The 20,824-nt window shown below is 44.6% G+C and overlaps 1 protein-coding gene and 1 long non-coding RNA gene across 2 annotated transcripts; one reads left to right on the forward strand and one right to left on the reverse strand.

Annotated features, from left to right (window-relative positions):
• Positions 1–466: 466 nt before the first annotated feature.
• GJD2 (gap junction protein delta 2) lies at positions 467–4,669 on the reverse strand. Its single transcript, XM_082240950.1, has 2 exons — positions 4,552–4,669; positions 467–2,877 (listed from the first exon to the last, which is right to left on the reverse strand). The coding sequence occupies exons 1-2, from the start codon at positions 4,620–4,622 to the stop codon at positions 2,034–2,036; spliced, it is 915 nt and encodes a 304-aa protein (XP_082097076.1). The 5' UTR covers positions 4,623–4,669; the 3' UTR covers positions 467–2,033.
• An 817-nt stretch (positions 4,670–5,486) lies between these two features.
• Positions 5,487–20,824, forward strand: LOC309532586. Its single transcript, XR_014219943.1, has 3 exons — positions 5,487–5,613; positions 11,228–11,499; positions 17,459–20,824. It is a non-coding gene; the product is annotated as an uncharacterized lncRNA (long non-coding RNA).

Raw genomic sequence — 20,824 nt, forward strand, 5'->3', positions numbered from 1 at the left:
GAAAGGTTGAGAATTGTGTGTGCCCACTTCACACATTACAGTAGAAGCAGGGGGGAGGCAAGAAGTGTGAGGTACTCCTTCTCCTTTCCCAACTCCCAGGCAATTTGTGAATTGGATCTCAAATCCAGATGATATGCACAGTTACTGCAATGCACCATGCATTTGATCATACAGACAACCCAGTGAAAATGGTCTGAGCCTTGAATAAGTGCCAATTTATCCAATTAGATTGTTTATGGGATGGCCTCCGTGACCTATAAAGTCCTGGTGAAAGCAGGGGAGGGGATCCCATTCACATATAGGGGATTTAACATAATGCAATCAGTACTTAGAAATATTACGGTTTCTGTAATCTAAATTTTCCAGGCTACTTAAAGTTGGTTTCAGTGACATTTTGGGTTCCCAAAACAAATTCCTATGTGTTTGTGTACTTGAATGCTTTAACCAATTTTTGTTTGTGTGTGACTGTGTGACTGTGTGTGTGTGTGTGTGCGCGCGTGCAGACAACACTGCCAACGTCCAGGTAGTTGAAATTATATACTTGAAAAGCATACTTCTCTGTCCCTGAAGGGCTCACATTATGAAAAATGATAAGGAAGTTAAGGGTAGAGAGAGAGGGAGATTATATATAATATTCACACACACATGCATATACACACAAATAGTAAAACCTGCATTTTCTGGATCATGCTGCATCTCCTACTTATCCAAATTCATTGCCCTACTATAGCACCATGTCATTGTAAAAAACAACAACCCAAAATCATATAAATGTTTCATATCCAAATGTTTTGGATATTATCCAGGCCATGAATATAAAAGAGGCTGTAATATAATAATACCTATGTTCTAGATAGATATCCATATAAATTTCATCTTCATATAACAATGCAATGCTAGTAATATATATTTATATATAGTATGTATATATAAAAGAAAGTTAACTTTCTATTTTACAAAAAGGCAATTATTTTATTATCAATATAGTTATCAGCTGCTTTTTTACACCACTGCAGTAACTAAAGGAAAGAGGAAAGGGGAAGCTTGATTAAAATAAAAAGTAGATATAAAACCCTGTGGTTTCAAGTTGGGATCCCTTGCCAAGCCTTTGACTAAATACAGTTAAATTCTTTAACTTCAAGTATGGCACTTATATAAATAAGAGCAAAGAGGCGGTGACATATATTCACAGTTAATAGCGATAAATTCTACTCCTTTGGTATATGTGTCCAAAAAACAACAACAACACACAACCTGTTGGTAAATACATAACTTGGCTGAACTTTAGATCAATCATTTGTATGCATATAGCAGGGAGCTGTGGTTTATTTATTTGTTTATGAATTTGGTAGATCACAACTAGCATAATAATGATTAAGGTCTCTGGTGTAAGTAGGCAGGCAAACAAAAAATAAATAAATGGCAAAAGTATTTTCAGCACTACTGTTTCTTGTGTAGTTGGTTTTTGTACAAAAACAAGGATAGAAAAATGCTAACCAAACACAGTAATCAACTGTGTGATGCTGACCATGTAACGTCAGGCATCCATCAGATGAAGCTCATGGATGTACTAACAGGCTTTACAGTCGGATGCCTGGACAGTGCAAATCTCTCCCTCGGCTTTTATAGACATGCTTGCAATTGAATATTGCTATGACCCCCTCCCCAAACCCTCCCTCGAGAAATGGCTCCCTTGCCGTTTTTCAATATAACATTCTAGACACATTTCCCATCAGTTAGGAACATTTTCTTGTCCTCACGACGGTTGAAAAGATGCACCAGTCAACAACCAGCAATGGACCACTCGGGGGAGGAGATAACTGAGCTGTAAGGCCAGATTGAAGTTGTTGTATAGTTGTTCTCTTCATCAGTCTTTGATTTAGCACACAGTTTTGTATCTGGTTTAGAAAGTGCAGATCAAGTACCTTAACGGCTTTCTTGGTGGTTTGAGGAAATGATTGCTTCAGCAATGTCCTTTCCCTAACGCTAATAGTCAGTGATCCCCAGCAAAGTCTTCTGGTTCTGCTACAGCCTCACACGTAAGCAGAGTCACTGGACTGAGTCCTGCCAAAGTTAGGCACACTCATACGTGGCAGGTCTTTGTTTCTGATTTCATAAATGGATTTCCGTTTCGCTTGCACTCCCCTCACTGCCATTTTTATCTTTCTCCAGCCCAAGTGGTTCAGTTCGGCCAAATTGAGCACCACACAAATGCCACTCACGGCAAACATGAAGACCAAGAAGACTGTCTTCTCAGTGGGCCTGGAGACGTAACACTCCACTTCCTTAATGCAAGGATACCTGTCACATTCGTACATGGATGGGACATTGAATCCATACAGGAAATACTGTCCCACTAAAAACCCAATCTCCAGGGCATTTCTGAAGACCACCTGAATGATATAAAACCTAGAGATGCCTTCTTGCCGCCTCATCTTTGACTTGGTGGTTCTAATGGCTGGGTTGGGAATTTCCTTTACTTCCAAGCAGTCAGGTTCTGCCTCCTTGGTGGAGTTCTCCGTGTTCTGCAGCACCCCATTGACAATGGTATTCTTGATCTTCTTGCTGTCGTCCCTCTTCATGGAGTCCTGATCCCTGTCCAAAGTGAGGAAGACAGTGGAGTACCTCCTTTCCCTCTGCTTGGCAGATTGGTGAACAGAATATGTTATAAAGCAGAGGCTAGGAGTGCACACCATGATGATCTGAAATACCCAGTATCGGATGTGAGAAATGGGAAATGCTTGGTCATAACATGCCTGGTTGCAGCCTGGCTGCAAGGTGTTGCACACAAACATAGTCTGCTCATCGTCGTACACAGTTTCTCCTACAATGGCCACAATAAGAATCCTGAAGATCACCACCACGGTCAGCAGAATCCTATAAAACAAAGGTTAGATGAGTGCACATTTACAGGGCAGAAGAGGAATACTGAAAAAAATCACTACTATTTTAAAGAAAGCACATAAATGGAGTATCGCTCTGCTGGTGGCCACTAGCCAAGCTAGTCAGAAGCACAACTTCTGTGTTCAGAGACAGTGTGATTATTATATGGTAAAACCATAAAAGTCATGATGGGTGTCATAATCTTGCTCAACTTGCTCCTGTCTGGCCACAGTCAGAGATATCCATTAGATATGCATTAGATGCCCTAGAAGGCATTGCTGATGCCCTAGAAGGGGTTCAGCAATCTGCCTCTGTATATTCTTCCCACAAACAAGTGTAAATATTTTTATTTGCAAAGACCTCTCCAGGATATTACTTGTTATCCCCCCCCCCTTTTGCTATTTTTATTTACACTTTCTGTATGGCTGTGCACTAGCTTTTAGGAATCATTTTTATTCTACATTAATTTGGGCACTTTTAAAGTAGTGAACATGATTCACAAATTTATAAAATAACCAAACCGATGCACCATCGGTCAAATCCAGCATGGCATTTCTTATATTCTTTGAGCTTAAAGAGGTTAAGAAAACGCAGGCTATTTTCAATCATTATGGGGAGCTGTCCAGTGCTGATCTTGTATCTCATTCAACCTTCTCAAACTTCTCAGCTTTTCTTGAGTGGCTTGACCAAACAAAAAAACAAAAAATGATTGCCTAAGCAATGTACTGTACTTATCCATACGGATGTTTACAGCAAACAGAAGGAAATGCTTGCTTGGTTTATTTGAGCACAAATCTTACTTTGGCTTATACAGGGGAGAATCTATAACCACAATGACAGTTCTAAGCAGGCAGTTGTGTGCGTGTTTTTCTCCTGTACCTCAAGTGTCCGAAAACAGATGTTGGTCAAATAAAAGAGAGTGGCACCTCTCCCACTTTCTATGGTATGCAGCATATTGATCAAACCATAAATGAGAGGAGGGAAGCAAATCAAAGGTAAGGGAGCTCACTTGTCCTTACTTTACCCTTGCATTTTGCCAGCTGCAATCACCAGCTAGATAATAATATGACTCTTTGAAAGTGACTCATTCTAAATATTACTATTATTACTATTATGCTACCTAACAGCAAACATCATCCACATCTACTGTCTCCTTTAAATGTGCATTCAGTCATTCGCTTTTCTTTTTTAATGAATAAGCCGACGGGGGTGGGAAGGGAAGTGGGGGGGGGGGTGGATTATATCGAAGGTTAAGAGAGTCCCGTGCACTAGCAGTGAACTCTGAAACAAAGCAGAGAAGCGGTTTAGAGGGAGGGGGGAGGGAGAGAGAGCGCAGTCCTGTGCGGTAGCAAGTTTGCCAAAGAAATAATTGGGAATGTCGAAGGGGGTTGGGAATGGGGGTTGCTGGGAAATCCGGTGCTTCAAGGTGTCCGGTTGGGCTGCGGCTTCTTCCCCCCCCCCCCAACTCCCCCTTCCTGGAAACCGGTCCCGCAGGAATCCAGGGGACTTCCTTCCAAGGCGATGGCATTTAGGATGGCGGGCAGGGAGCGCGCGAGGGAGCGCAGGGGAGCGCAGCGTCCCCGTGGAGCTCCCTCCGCCGCAGGAGCCCGGCAGGGTCAAAGAGGGCGACGGGGAGGGAGGCGCGCCGGGAGCCGTCGAGCCGCTTACCTCCCTATCATAGTGGAGTGCTGCTGGACAGCGGCTTCGAGGAGTCTCTCTAGGATGGTCCATTCCCCCATCGCGGTTCATCGGGAGGCGAAGGCTCGGGCAGCGGCGGCGGCGCAGGAGCGGCAGCGGCGGCGCTCCGTCAGCCACGGCGGCGGAGACGCGCGTTCCCGGCCCGAGCCGCCCGGCGTGCGCAGGGAGGGACGCTGCCCCACGGCCGGGCGGGCTGCCTGGCAGGCGGGGCGGCTGCCGGGAGCCAGCCTGGGCGGCGATCGCCTGGCGCAGCGCAGCCCAGGCGGAGGTCGCCTTCAGTGTCTCGCCGCCCGCCTCCCGGCCGCCTTTAAGTAGGCTCTGCTTGCGTCACGGCCAGGTTGGAGGGGAGCAGCCGAGCGGCGGCGCCACAGCCCGAGAGGGATCGCCAAAGCCGACCCCCACACAGCGCCGCCGCCGCCGCCGCCCCCGAGGACCCTTCCAGCGGGCGGGGTGGCGTGGGGTGGGCGCCCATCTTCCCCACCCCGCCGCCCGACGAGAGCTGCGCCTTTGGGGAGGGGACGGGCAGAGGGATGGGGGCCCCCGACGACGCGCCTCGCCATCCACGGAGCAAGGAGGAGGTAATGAATGGCGCGGAGGGGACTGGGGCCTCAGGGGATCCCGAGACGCCTCGCCAGCCTCCCCGGGGCCGGATCCGGGCGCCTGCCTTTCTTCCGGGCTGTTTCCCGGGGACTTGGCCTGCGCCGCGTCCTTGACAAGGGAAGGCGTGTGGGGAGGGAGGGAAGGAGGGACGCTTTCCTCGCTCGTCGCCAGCCCAGCTGGACGGGAAGAGGAGGCGAGTCGAAGGCGCAGCAGCATCCTTCGCGCCGGAAGGGAGGGGAAAGCAAGGCTGAGGCATCGGATCCCCGCAGATCAGGAGCTGACACCCCCCCTCCCTCCCCACGGACCTCCGCTGGGGGCGATCGCTGCTCCGGACGCCAGGTCGGGGGGTGCCCTCGACGCCGAAGCCCCCCTCCCCACGGAGAATGGCGCCTCTGCTTCCCCAGGCTGGGCGCGTGAGAAACCTCTCGCACGGTAAGAGCGCAAAGGCCGCCATCCTTTCCTTGGTCTTCCTTGGCTCTTCGCTGCAGCAGCTCTGGCAAAGGGAGACCCGAAGAGGACACGCGTTGAATGCGCAAGGAGCCCTCCTGCCCTGGGACTGGCTTGCCAAGTGGAAATGCCAGTCGCCAGCACCATCTGGGCACACCTGCTGAGGCTCCAGCAGCTAGGAAGGCCCACTCAGGAGGCCTGGAGAGCTTGGGCCCCACTTGGTTGGAGGGGGTGCAACCTCATCTGCAACTGGCAAGTGAGGGCAGGTCCACACCTTGCGTTTTAAACGGTCTTTAACAGATGCTGCGCCCCCCCCCCCAAGAATTCTGGGCTCCATAGTTTGCTATAGGTACTGAGAGTTGGGAGGAGACCCTCACAGAGCTACAGTTCCCAGTACCCTTAACAAACTACAGCTCTCAGGATTCCTGGAAGGGGAAAATCTGTGACTGTTAAAGTGATGTAAGGGTACTTTAAATGTGTATGGATGTGAACTGAGTTTTGGTGGCTACAAAGAATGGCCCAATCAGCCTGGATGTCGCTGAGCCTTCTCTGCACCACCCAGAGGGAGAGCACAGGTGAGCTTGAGAAGCCTCAACATCATAAGAGAATAAGGCAGCTGGATCAGGCCCAGAATAAGAGAATAAGGCTGCTGGTCCAGCATCGCGTTTCCACAGTGGCCAACCAGATGCCTGTGGAAAAACCTCTTGATCTTTCACCCAATATAATGGAGACTGGCCCATTAGGACATAGGGGCATTGCCTTACCAATCTCAGTCAATTGCCCGCCTTCTTCCTTACAAACAGGCCAAGGAGTGGCACTGCTGCTCCGCTTCCTCCTCCTTAGTCTCAGTGTTGCCCCTTGTAGAATTCAGCAGGGAGAAGAATGGGGACATGGCCTGTCATTGCTTCTGACTCCACCGACCTGTCCAGGTGTGGACACCAGCTGCAACTGCCTTGGCTGCAGGCAGGTGGAGGGATCAGTCACGGTTTGCCTCCCTCTCCCTCTGGGAGGTTCAACTTGCTCACACCCTCTGCCTCCCTGGGCTGGGCTGCATGGGCAACAGGGCGCAGCAGGCTGCGCAGAGTGAGCAAGAGATCACCTGTGTAAAAGATCTGTGGTTGCTTCTTGCACCTCCTCTGGAGGAGGTGCCAACATCTCAGTTTGTTTACCATCTCCCTCTGTCTCTGGCTGGCATGGGGTGGGTGAGGACTGAGGGCTGCGCTTGCTGGGCCCAGTTTGCATTCCTATGCCACCAGAAGGAGAGAGCCCATGTATGCTAAGCTAACAAGATGGTGGACTGGCTGCTTTGGGCCATTTGTGCACCTGCCTGCTCTCTCCCTCCAGGGACCTGCTGCGGAAAGATTAAAGGGAGAGCAGGTGGACAGAGCCTGCAGCTAGTGCTCTTATATTCTCTCGCTCTCCCTCCCTCTCTCTGCAGCGCCACAGGGCTCAGTCCCCTCACCCCACTGCCTAGAAAAAGGAGGGAGGAGAAAGCCACCAGCCTCTGTCTGGTGTGAGGAAACCTGGGTCCACTAAGGGGGCAAGAAGGAAGCCTCCATAGGCCAGAGAGAGAGCCTGGCAGACAATCATTTCTTCAGGTCCTCTTCCAGCTAGACTACCCACATGCCACCTACTATCCTGTGGGGAGGATTCCAGGAAAAAGGGGCAGGGGCATCATTGTCTCACCCCAGGGTGATACATCATCCACTGCCCCATGGGAAGGATGTTTTTTTTAAATATCTTAGTTTGTTTATTGTGCTGTCCAAATATGCAATTGACTGTTACTTGTAAGCTGCCATGGTAGGATTTGTATCCTGAAAGGTAGGAGATACATAACTGTAAGAAATAAAGTAAAATTAAGGTTCAGCTAGCTCATAGCAGCTTCTCCTGTCCTGTCTCTTCACACATCGTATTTCTAAGCATGCACACCTCTTTTAGGTGCACATTTCTAAAGAGGTGCCTAAAAAGGTAAAGTATGAATTCAGTAAATATATGTTTTGCTCAGTTACACTTCTCACAGAGCTGTGATTGACTGAAGTTCCCTCCTGAGTGGACTTTCATTGGCAAACCCAGGATTGTCTCTTTGATGTGTGAAATGCTAGGGGCCAAAGAATCATTACTGAAACAGGTCTGCTGCCATCGTTAATATATGTGTACCTCGACTAAATTAGGTAGCCAAATAATATGTAAAGCACAAATACAAAGACTTAGATGGTATCATTTCAGTGTCTTTTAATAACTTCATTCTTTAAAAAAATTGAGGTTGGTGAGCTTCAGATTAGAGAATTACTCAGTGTACTCCATTTATATGGTACAGCTATTTGCACTACACAAAATCTAGTAATTATTTGCAAAGGGGGCAGTTGTTTGTCCTTACAGGAGTGCAAAATGTATCTCACTAAGTCATTAGTAGTACAAATGCAACTAAGGGCGCATTGCAAATGCCATATTGTAAGTTTGATATGTACATAGCATGTACATATCTATGGGAAAGTGGCCTCATTTCATAATGTACTAGAGTGATGTGACATTGTTCCTTGTTATTAATGAACTCTCTCTGTGTGTGAGAGAGATTACTATATATCACATAAATAACAAGAAATAATATTACAATGCTTATCATTCCAGGACATTAACAAGTACAATTTTTTACAAAAATGTTTGCAATTATTTTCCACATAACATATGTGTGACCCTCCTTAATTAATTGCATTTGCTCTACTAATGCATATTTATTTTCTACATCCCCTTATTACTATTATTACTTATGGGAGAATTCAACATAGTGCATAGCTGTCAATTCCCTTATTCCAAATAGGATTCCTTGTAAGAAAAGGGAAAAGTTGACAGCTATGACATAGCGCTAAGCAGATTGCTCCATCAGCGAAAGCGTTTCTGCTTTCCTGATGGAATGATCTGCCCTCTCCTCCCCCCCTCTCCCCCCCCCCATTCTGGGGGTTCTCCCAAGCTCCTGCCAGTTGGCGGGGTGAAGGGGGCGCACAAGGAAGGAGAGAAGGGAAAGCCCTATAGAGCTAGTAGAAGTCCTTGTGCAAGCCTCTACTGCCAGGACTCACCAGCTGAATCTCATTCTTAGATTTCTTACCCACCCTTCCTCATGAGGTCTCGCTATGTGTCACAACTATTTAAAAATACAGTCTTTTAAAAAGTTAAGGGTAAGAGAAATGGGCGAGTCATTAAAAAAATTGAGTCTTGGGTTGCAAAAATCCAGCATACATCTTCAGCACCTGACCAAAACTGAATAATGAAGGTTCCAGGTTCACCTCCCGGGGGAGTGAATTGCACAGTTTAGAGGCTGCAACAGAGAATGCCTTCTTGTCATCCCTCAAACTCCTGAGGGCAGCAGAACTGCCAAGAAAGCCCCCTCGGCTGATCTGACCCTGAGAGTCTGGAGGGAAGGATCAGTCTTTCTGATATTTGGGGACTAAGCCGTTTAGGGTGTTAAACATGAATGTGAGCACCTTGACTTGGGCCTAGAAATGAACTGGCAACCACCTTTCTTTTCAACTAACTCTTTGAAGTCTGTAGCCACTTGGGACAGTTTGTGGCCTTTATTACCAGTGCTGTTTTTTCTAGAAAAAGAGTACCAGAACTCACCATGAATGCCTCCCTTGTTCTCTTACAATGGCATTGGCACCCACCTGAGAGGTGCCAGAACTGAGTTTTGGTGAGTTCCAGGTGGGGGAAAAGCCCTGGTTTTACCCATCTGTACAGTGGTACCTCGGGTTAAAAACTTAATTCATTCTGGAGCTCCGTTCTTAACCTGAAACTGTTCTTAACCTGAGGTACCACTTTAGCTAATGGGGCCTCCCGCTGCCGCCGCGCGATTTCTGTTCTCATCCTGAAGCAAAATTCTTAACCCGAGGTACTATTTCTGGGTTAGCGAAGTCTGTAACCTGAAGCGTCTATAACTCGAGGTACCACTGTGGCTCTTTTACATGCTTGTGGTTTCTCAGCTGGTTCCTAGTTTCACCTATTTACCTAATAGCACTGAACCACACACACTAACAGACAATACAAATGAGTAAGTTACAGCTGGAAAGAAATGAGGGAAATCAAGTCTAACAGTTTGCCGCAAAGACGCAAAATCAAAACTTCATTAGTTCTGAAAACCAGAAGCGGCAGATTATACTGTAAGCAGAGCACCTTGAACTCTACATGCCGGTTCCTACGCCATGGGGTGAATGACTTTTAATGCATAGCCTTGCAGTAATTAAACTTTATGGAACCTAACGGAAGGCCTTTCCAAAAAAAAATCTCAGATCTTTATAGCTTTAACGATTAGAAGAATTTAATGTGCATTTTACAATACCTGTCATAATTAAAATCCCATATCTGCGCTACATCAATGCACCAATATACCAGTTCATTAACTTCATTAATTGAAAAGGTTTCCCTTTTAAAAATGTACGGCTGCGGATTGGCTGGAGTGTGTGCAAGTAGACAAAAGGGGGAAATGAGTCTGCTGCAAATTAGGCATTGGAGTGAGGGTGTATTCCTGGGCACGAGACAGCATCAAACAGACCAACTGCCATATGGGTCTCTGTGTATCTGAAGAAGTGTGCATGCACACAAAAGCTTATACCAGAACAAGCTTAGTTGGTCTATAAGGTGCTACTGGACAATTTTTTATTTTTATTTTTGCCATATCAGTGGTAGTGGAAATGCTAAAAAACACAGAGCACAGTGGCTTCAGGGCACCCACAGGGCACCTCTGACTGGCAATAATGGACGAGCCATGCAGGTGCATAGTCTTATCGCTGGTCTGGAATGTCACTTTCTGACCATGAAGTTTTTAGTCTTTGTGGCTAACAACAACAATGTGAGGATTAATCAGTTTGCTGAATACTGTTAGGCTACGTGTCTCCTTGGGACGCGGGTGGCGCTGTGGGTTAAACCACAGAGCCTAGGACTTGCCGATCAGAAGGTGGGCAGTTCGAATTCCCGCGACGGGGTGAGCTCCCATTGCTCAGTCCCTGCTCCTGCCAACCTAGCAGTTCAAAAGCACATCAAAGTGCAAGTAGATAAATAGGTACCGCTCTGGCGGGAAGGTAAAAGGTGTTTCCGTGTGCTGCTCTGGTTCACCAGAAGTGGCTTAGTCATGCTGGCCACATGACCAGGAAGCTGTACACCGGCTCCCTCGGCCAATAAAGTGAGATGAGCGCCGCAACCCCAGAGTCGGCCACGACTGGACCTAATGGTCAGGTGTCCCTTTACCTTTAAGTGTCTCCTTACGGTTCAGCAGTTCTCAACCTGTGTGTCCCCAGATGTTGTTGGACTACAACTCCCATCATCCCTGAGCTCTGGCCTTGCTAGCTAGGGGTGATGGGAGCTGTAGTTCAACAACATCTGGGGACCCACAGGTTGAGAAAGGCTGGGTTAGATGAATATCATTCTTAGGGGAATCAGTGCCTTTTCACTTGTTCATAATTCTGGGTGGAATTAAGCCCCCAAAATGGAATTGGTCACTCTTTTATGTCTCTTATAAGACCTTCAGGTAAAGAGTGGATGATAAATGTTTTTAAAAAGAAAGAAAAAATGAATAAATCTATCAGACGTGCTTGTGGTTTTCTCCTTTCAGATGTGGAATCCATTCCACGTATATGAGGGTTTCCTTGTCCAGAGCTGCCCTCTCATTGCAGGGAATGGAAAAGTCTACTCTGACAGGAGCTTTGTATGCATAAGGACTTCTAGGTTGGAGCAAGACAAGGTGTAAGTTCTACATAGCACAGCTATGGAAGCCAGACTAGGTCTGGAGAGATCCAGGTTCAAATTCTCCACTTTGTCATGAAGCTCAACATTGCTCAGCCCAACCTAGCTCAGAGGGTTGTGTGAAGATAAAATTGGGGCAAGGTGAGAACCATGCATGCTACCTTGAATTTCTTGGGAGAAAGGGAGGGCATAGATGCAAATAAAGAAAATTAGAGAAAGTACGGTAGGAGTTCCTCCTCAATGTCCTTGAAATGAAATGCGACCTCTTCACATTTATGTTTTAAAAAACCCCTTTAAGAGTCCCTCCATTTCCTTGAACACAAGGAAACTGATCCACCTCTCAGACCCCCCCAAAAAAAAAAAATAGTGGAAAGGGGGTGGCTGCTTCTCAAGTGGTTGTGGGCTTCCTTGGGAAGCAACCCTATTGGCCACACTGTAGGATTGATGTGGAAGGGTGGACTGGATAGAAGCTCTTGATTCTTGAAAGCTTCATAACTAATTCATAATAATTATACAGTTTTAGAAATAGGTTTGTTGCCTTTTGCTTGCCGCAGTATGTAGCCCATTGCATCTCAGAAAACTTTCGGTTGTGAAGCAGTTTATAAATCTGTAAATAAGTAAAAATAACTGTGACTTTTTTAAAAAAACAACAACACAGCCTTCTCATCACATGTAACTGAGTCTCACAACTTGACTAGAGACATCCAGCTTATGATGTGGCCTTCTTGGATAAGTACTCTTGCTTGTCATAAATAAATAAATAAATAAATAAATAAATAAATCCTTGCTCATCTGGCTGGGTTTCCCCAGCCACTCTGGGCGGCTCCCAACAGAATATTAAAAACACGATAAAACATCAAACATTAGAAACTTCCCTAAACAGGGCTGTCTTCAGGTGTCTTCTAAAAGTTGGATAGGTGTTTATTTCATTGTACACCAAACACATCCTTGCTGCCTAAATCAGTTCAATTCCTAATTGAAATCAGTTCAAAGGGGTGTGTGTGTGAGAGAGAGAGAGAGAGAGAGAGAGATGACATGGTTCAAACACATCCAGAGGAGTGCCAGATTGGCTCTGCCAATGTATTTGCATTCAGCCTTCCTCTCTCCTTCCTAATAAACAACAGCTGTTGGGAGGTCAGGTGACCTGCAAACCACTACTGGCTAGTCCAGCCTCCAGGGCTCTATAAGTTTATCATTGTTTCTTAAATCATTGGCGTACATTCTGCAAGGACTTGGTTTAAGTTTGAATGTATCTGAAATCCACAATAAAATGGGAGTCAGACTGCCCTGCTCTGCAAGCTGCCAAGGTGAAAATAAGGGACTGGGAAAGGTGTAAGGCATGTGCAGAACGGAAGTGTCTGTAAGCTCTCCATGAGGATTTAGCAGCCTAAGAGCCCAAAGTTCTCCAACCTGCTGTGCTGTCCAGAATGTGTGCTTTGCTGAATGTGGCACTTTTGTCAGTAAATCAGCCTACATTTTATTCACAATCCTCTAGGATTAAGGTTAGCTTGATCTTCTCTGGCTTACAACGATCTGTTTCTTAATGAAGAAGCAATATTGTTTGCAGGGTCAAAGCCGTCCCTTTTAACATTTTATCAATTGTACTCATGCTGTTTAAAAGTCAAATCCTCCTTTATGGAGAGGGAACTGGCTCTGGTAAAGAAAAGGAGTGTGTGAGTGTGAGTGTGTGTGCATGTGCACACACACTGAATTTGTGTTCCTTCCCAGATATCCAGAAGAAAGTGTATGTTTTGAATGTTTGTGATTCACAGAGGATGCCCAAGGGATTAATGATTATTTCTTTTTAGTGTGGATACCAATGAGAAGTTGCTTTGTCTCTAAGGAGTTATGGATCAACCTGCTTCAGATTTCTGGCTTATTTATGCTATCTTCATCAAACAGCCCTGTTTAGGGAAGTTTTTAATGTTTTATTGTATTTTTAATTTATTTTTTTTGGAAGCCACCCAGAGTAGCTGAGGAAACCCAGCCAGATGCGTGGGGTATAAATAATAAATTACATTATTATTATTATTATTAACAATTTTAGCCAAAAAGCAGCTGAAGATTCCCCCAACCAATGGTGTCAGCATGAGAGCAGATCTCATAGAATGAATGAATTTTCCAAAGCACTGACATGAACATTTATTTCCCCCAAATTTCACACATAAATGGCACCTTAAGCTGTTTGTGGTTCTCATGGCATGGAGAGGCTTGTATAAAAGGAAAGCTGTGACTGAAGCACAATGTCCTTTGCTGTCGAGCATCACTGGTATTTGGGTGATCCAACATTGCAATGCTAAGCTATTTGTAGCTTTGAATATGAGTGGGCTTTGTAGAAAATGAGAAAATCAGAATCTCTCTCTTGCACACATGCAGAACCTCAAACGGCAGCACGCGATCTTTCCCAAAGTATTCTGATTTTGTGTAATGATTTCAAGTATTACATTTTTTGAAATCACAGGAGTGTCAAAGAGTGAGTATTAGGGTCTAGACATGACAGGATCCTTCTGTGCACCTTAAAAGTTTGTTAGCCTGCCCTACCATCAAGGTTGTAATAAAAGGTACTAGATCCTTCAGTATCCCGTATTCACATCAAAGGGGAGAGGAAACCCCATACATGCACAGGGAAATTCTATATGTGCAGAAGCTCTGTGTGTGCAAGCACATGGTGTGTTCATGGGATCTAGATCAGAACAAATGGCTTTAACCTCCCAAATGCCTAACAGCTGCAATTTGTAAAAGTCATAGGATGTTATTCCTTTGTTCTAAACTTCTGCTGGACCCAATGTGCTTTATTTCAACTTTACCCCCTCTGAGGCTTTTGTTTGCAGTTATTTAGCACTTTGTGAAAAGGTACAAACCCTTTCCAAATATAACCCGTGCATTTCTTTCCTTATGCTGTGTAATTGCACTTGGGTGCTTTAAAATAGCACTTCCAAGTGCAAGACATGAAGTGTTTTGATGAACTTTCTTTCAAAGACTAATGCTAGCAGCTTTGCAGACAGTGTTTGGTTTAATCCACAACAGATAAATAATTAGCTGCTGAACTGAAAACACCCATCTAAGATCTCAAAACCATCTGCTCTGCTGAGTTTTCATCTGGTGCCTGCGTGTGTATTAATGACATGATTGCATCAGATTGTACCTTTTATTCATAAAATCATATGAGGACATCTGCTACTATCTGTGGGATCTCAGTTCTTGAAGAGAGCACACTTCACAACACACAATGTTTCAATGCACAATGTTACTTACCTTGCAGAGAACCTGAGCAATTTATTCTGTACTCGTGAACTCTACTCTTGCACACTAATGAGCTTTGAAGAACCTGAGCTGATAGCTCACAAATGAACTGTTGCAACAGTTGCGTTAACCTTTGCAACATCGGAGCTATTAGTAGAGAGAGGGGAGAAATCTGATTCAGTTTGCACTTAAAGGCAAATTTACCTTATTCACAATTTCTGAAACCATATGCAGACCAACACTCAACCATCCTTTGAAATGTGCGTGTCTTCAAATTTTGCAATGCAATTCTCCGGACAGCAATATGTACAAAAATGCACATATGGGCTGAAGTGCACACAACCTTAATTAAAATAACCTACAAAAATGCATTATATTAGTGGAACGTGTGCACAAATGTGTAGATAGGAGTAATTTTTACTAAAATACTAAAGGTTTTTCAGGACGGCCTAAAACAATGAAATTGCAAATAGATATGGAAATGTGGGGAACTGTCTTGCCAAATGCGAGGTGGTTCTTTAAAAAATATATATTCATAAGCAATACAAAACACAAGTGGCTGAGAAGAAGATTTTATTCCTAAACAGCAAGTAATATATACATACCAGGTATGCACTTCTATCTGCCACTTGGAAACCCTCAAGCAGTAGCCAAGTGACTCCCCCAGGTAGCCTTAGACTGCACAGCCCTGTGGCCAGTCAGTCCATGCACAAGCTTCTAAATCACTCTGCCCAAACCATCTTATTTTATAGATAGCCACCTCCTCCCAATGCCTCACTTTCCAATAACAATTTCCAACATTAAAGAAGGTTCCCAGCACTAACCTCCCAGACTGATTAAGGCAGCTGGGGGGGGGGCTTCACCTCCTTCCAACTGATTAGGACAGGCATAAAATGGCGGAAATGACTGGCAGAATCCGAGACCAGGGAGAAGAGTTGGTGGAAGAAGATTGGAGGAAATGTAAAACTTATTTACAGAAATATTGTAAAATTTTCGAATGCTGATGACATTGAAATGAATTGAAGGGGTTCTAGCAACAAGGTAAAATGTAAGATGGGAATTGATAATAGATAAACTAATAGGACATGAATTTGCTGAACCAATTTTTAAAAGGGATGCAAAAAAGGGAGACGTGAGGAAGTCAGGAAAATAAGTTAACTAAAGATGAGAAATAAAGAAAGAGGGAGTTTTTGTTTTCTTTTATATGTGTTTTTTCTTCTTCTTTTTTGTGTTTAATGTTTGTATTTTTTGTATTTTGTAATTTTGTATTTTTGTATTTTTCTGAACTTTTCTATGGATAAATAAAATATTACCAAAAAACCCCAAAAAAACTGATTAGGACAGGCATAGCCAAACTTGGCCCCCCAGCTGTTTTGGGACCACTGGTTAGCTAGGGATGATGGGAGTTGTAGTCCCAAAACAGCTGGAGGACTGAGTTTGGCCATGCTTAGATTAGGACATCAGAGGAGGTTTTCACACCTTCAGTAATAATAATAATAATACCTTTATTGTCATTGTACAACCTGTGTACAATGAAATTAAAGGAGCCTCCCTCCCATAGCTGTCAACTTTTCCCTTTTCTTGTGAGGAATCCTATTCGGAATAAGGGAATTTTCCTTTAAAAAAGGGAAACGTTGACAGCTATGCCCCCCCCCCCCAACACTCGGTCTGGTTGCACTCTGTGTGCTTATCAAACAAGACACCACCTCGCAAGACAATTTCACAATGTTATTTTCAAAAACTTAACAGCTGCCAGGGAGGGGGGAGGAACAGAGGCAGGAAGGGTAGCCATATTAGAATCACTACTTCCCCAATATACAGTTGGTGTTCTGGTTGGATTTCCCATGCAGGAACTGAATTTAAGACTAGAAAAATGAGAAATGGAGGCAGGGCTGGCTCATCCATTAGGTAGACTGAGGCGGCTGCCCCAGGTGGCAGAGTCCAAGGGGCACCCCTGGGGATGCTCTCCCTCTGCCGCTGCCTCCAGAGAAGCAAAGAGAAGAGGCAGCTGTGGCTTCCAGGTTCTGGCGAGATTGTGCAGAGGCCTCCAAACGACCTGTCAGGGCTCTTGTGAGATCTCGCCAGAACTGCAGCTGTGCAACGCCAGTAACCACAGCTTCGACGGCGGAAGCAAGGGAGGCTGGCGACATGCAGTGTGTGTGCAGGGCAGCACCTTCCCGTTTCACTTCAGTCGGCAAAATGGGACTTGCTGCCCTGGCCCCAGATGGCTTTGGGCCACTCAACCTGGCCTGTAGCAATCCGAGCCTGTCTCAACTTGACCTTATCCCGCCAAATAGGCCCGAATCTGTTGCACGGTCCTCAAAAATAATCCCATGGGTCATGAAATAGCATTTTAGAAGGGATATTGTAAGAAAGACAGACCTATTCTGCCTGGCCTTCAGTTTGAATTAGCCTGATCCTCTATTCCCTTTTCCCTTTCCTTTTCTATGAAAAAAAACCCTTCTGGGACCCCACATTTAAACTCTTCCCTGGTCTCCTTGCTGGCCCTAGTAGGATCAACTTGGCCAGTTAGCCCTGGTGATTATTTGATGTTTACTGACTGCGGTCCCCCCCCCCAATGATCCCTGAATTTTTGAATTTTATTGACATTGATGCTGCATTTATGTTGTATTTTATGCTGTTTTTAAGTTGCATTTTAATCAATGTTTTATATTTGCTGTTAGCTGCCCTGAGCCCAGTTTTTGAACCGGGAAGGGCGGGGTATAAATAAACATTATTATTATTATTATTATTATTATTATTATTATTATTATTATTAAGCATCTGTAATACTTACTGCTTTGACATATGGAACAACTAACTCTTTTTATTTCACTTTGATGGACCTCTCTCTCAGCATTGAGCTGAGAAAGCACAGTGAAATGTGAGAAGACACGTTGGGATATTTCAGTATGAATTCGTTCACACACAGCATTGCTTTTGGACCTAGCGCAATGCCCTGTCTCCTTTTGTCTTCATTCAAATGCTGAATCTTGTACATGCTCCAGGCAGTTCTTACTTCAATATGCTGATTTAGGGCAGTGCTTCTTTCCCTTGGTTTGATGGTAACACTACCATATGTCTTGGGTATTCCTGGTGCCCTCTCCTCTATCCCCACATCTCGCTTATCACCAGTCTCAGAAGGAGAATTCACATTACATTAAATTGCAAGGCAGTGCTGAAGCAGTCCATTGAAATTACTAGAGCCACACTGCGACTGATTTGAAAGTGAAACATCTGTGGTGAACAAGGAGGGTGGAAATCAGCAGCTCAGTAGGGGACTCAGTTTTTGTTTTATTTTTAAATCTCTATGCTGTTCAAGGCCCTGGGGGGTGGAATTCTGCAATTCAAATGTAAAGGAGCAGAAAAAATGTCTATTTATTTCAAATGAAATCTATGTAACCCTGAAACACATGTATATTGGGGTATGTGTACGAAATGATGTTTGACGGACGAAAATAAAGGGAGTGTGTGCCTTTAGCTGGGTCTAAGCAATACAGCACATGATTTCATCCATGATCCCTGTTTGGCTAAATGATTGTTGTTTGGTAGATAATTGGCTGTCAGGCTCTTTAATAGAGAGGAAAATCTCTAAATTGGTGCCTGCGGTAGATGCAATTCCCCCTAGGAAAGCATTTCACTTAAACTGGGGCTGGTGGACTTTTATTCTTGTATTTCTGTGAGGGTTTTTCTTTTTAACAGAGCTCAATCGTATTTCATATATTTCACAATTTAATTCTATTTTATCTCACTTTCACCTTGCTTTTTCTCACTCAGTTAACTGAGAAACTTATTGGACTGGCAAAGAAAACAAATTTTAGTAGCTGAACAGATTTGACCACCTAGCTTGTGTGTTCACATCTGTTTTCCAGGAAGAAGGACATGGACAATCACTCCTTGCACCTTCTTCTTCTGGGGCACACATCCTCTGTGTATGGGTGCAACAATGCAAAAAAATTGAGTGAATGAGAATTGGGGTATCTTTATAACTAGAACATCAGTCTGCAAAGGCTCCTTCTCACCCCTTTAGATGGAAAACTGGAGACCTTCCCATTTAGCAGCTGCGCCCTGGAAAACAAGCACATGTCATTTGTTGGAACCTTTCTTCTGGTTTAGAACTACTGGCCGGTAATAGCTTCAGCCAACCATTTCAAGAGGTGAGTTAGAGACCTCCCCGTGGTCATATGTTCTATCATAAGAAAACACACCAGGTAGCCATTTCAGATATAAGGTCAAAGTGTTTAATTTAGTGAACTCACAGTGGGTTGGGTGGGAGGTGAAGAGCTACAGCCTTCAGGTCCAGCCTTTCCCTAAGACCATAAGAAAAGCCCTGCAGGATCAGGCCAAAGGCCCATCTAGTCCAGCATCCTGTTCTCACAGTGGCCAACAAGATGCTTATGGGAAGCCTGCAAAATAGAATCATAGAATTGTAGAGTTGGAATGGACCCTGAGAGTCATTTAGTCCAACCCCTTGCAATCTCAGCTAAAGCACCCAAGACAGATGGCCATCCAACCTCTGCTTAAAAACCTCCAAGAAGGAGAGTCCACCACCTTCCAAGGGAGTCCATTGCAATGTCAAACAGCTCTTACCATCAGCATATTTTTCCTGATGTTCAGTCGGAATCTCATTTCTTGTAACTTGAATCCATTGGTTCGAGTCCTACTCTCCAAAGCAGGAGAAAACAAGCTTGCTCCATCTTCCAGCCCTTAAGATATTTGAAGACAGCTATCCCATCTCCTCTCAGTCTCCTCTTTCCCAGGCTGAACATACCCAGCTCCTTCAAGCGCTCCTCACAAGGCTTGGTTTCCAGACCCTTGATCATCCTGGTCACACTCCTCTCTCTGCCCCTGTTTTATGCTGTCCTTAATGCAACACTTGAGAGAAGGGAGTCAGAAGACTATTTTCAACCCCTGCCTATGATAGAAGTATGACAGAAGCCCTGATTTCTTAATGTAACAGTGTAAAGCATGCACAAGCTGTTTAGCATCTTTCATGTATTTTCCTTGAAGGCCGGCTCTGTTATGTACAACTGGTGTTCAAAGCTACCCTGTTTTGTAGTAGAGTGGCCCATATAATCTTGTATATGGGTTGCTCGGAGGCTGAATTCATTTACACATTTCCAATGCAAATGCGCCCTCAATTTTTTAGCTGACTGATGAATTCCTTGCTTTGGATATAGAAACTTTCCATTTTAGATGGCTTTGAGGTCTTCCACACTTCTCTATAAGAAACCAGCAACTCCTAATTTATGACAAAAATAGCTGAACTGTGGATTCTATTTTTTTAAAAAATGAACACAATCACTCTCCTGATATGCCCCCTCCTGGCAGACCAATCATCTGTCCGGTGGTACTTGTATTGTTCTCAAACCGGGTTGTTAGATTGGAAAATAGCTACTGTTATTTATTTCTTTACATTTATATTTTGCATTTATTCTGTCTTGGTATCTTAGGAGTCTAGGACAGGGTACATGTGGTTCCCTGATTGTCTCCCAATCAGGAGACAGAGCCGGTTAGTGTCATCAAGATGGATCACAGCCTGGGACTAACTTGTGATGAAACTACAAGGGATAAATGTCAACCTTTGGCTTCTCCTCTGTGCCTCTGACACTTAGAAACTTAATAAACCTTCATGGCATCTGTTAAGCCTCTTTCCAGGCATTCATTGAATGTGTGGTGGGAAGGGCAGTGAGACTGTGGCTGAAGTCCCTGTTTCGGACCAAAGTGAATTCCTTTTGAAGAGCTCCATAGATAGACCTATGAACTGACTTTCAGTTGTAAATAGGTAGGACCTATGGATTCTTTCAAAACAAAAGCACATGGGTTAGGAGAGGGTTGCCACTACAAACCCACTCCTTCCCCCAAGTGCATTCATTAAACATTGGAAGGGGGCTTCGGGAAATTATTTTAATATATTTAAATTCTAATAATTTAAGGTGGTGGAAAGGCATTGTATGGTTCCCGAAGGGAAGCATTTGTTTTCATTGTTCCGCATTACTACTCAGACAAGCCCAATGGAACAACCTTATAGGATGCATTGTGACAAAGTAGGGAAGCCCCAGGATATACTCCCCAGTCATTTCCTATCATGTCTACGTATGGAAACCAACTTTGAAAATAGATCCCAATTTTATCTAAGGTACAGAATCTCTTGTGAGTTTAAAGAGAAGAGCCTGATTTGTCCATACAAATATTATTGATGAGATTATCGTATTCCTGGGGG

Source organism: Podarcis vaucheri (assembly GCF_965113315.1).
Source record: "Podarcis vaucheri genome assembly, chromosome: 1".
Classification (NCBI taxonomy): Eukaryota; Metazoa; Chordata; class Lepidosauria; order Squamata; family Lacertidae; genus Podarcis; species Podarcis vaucheri.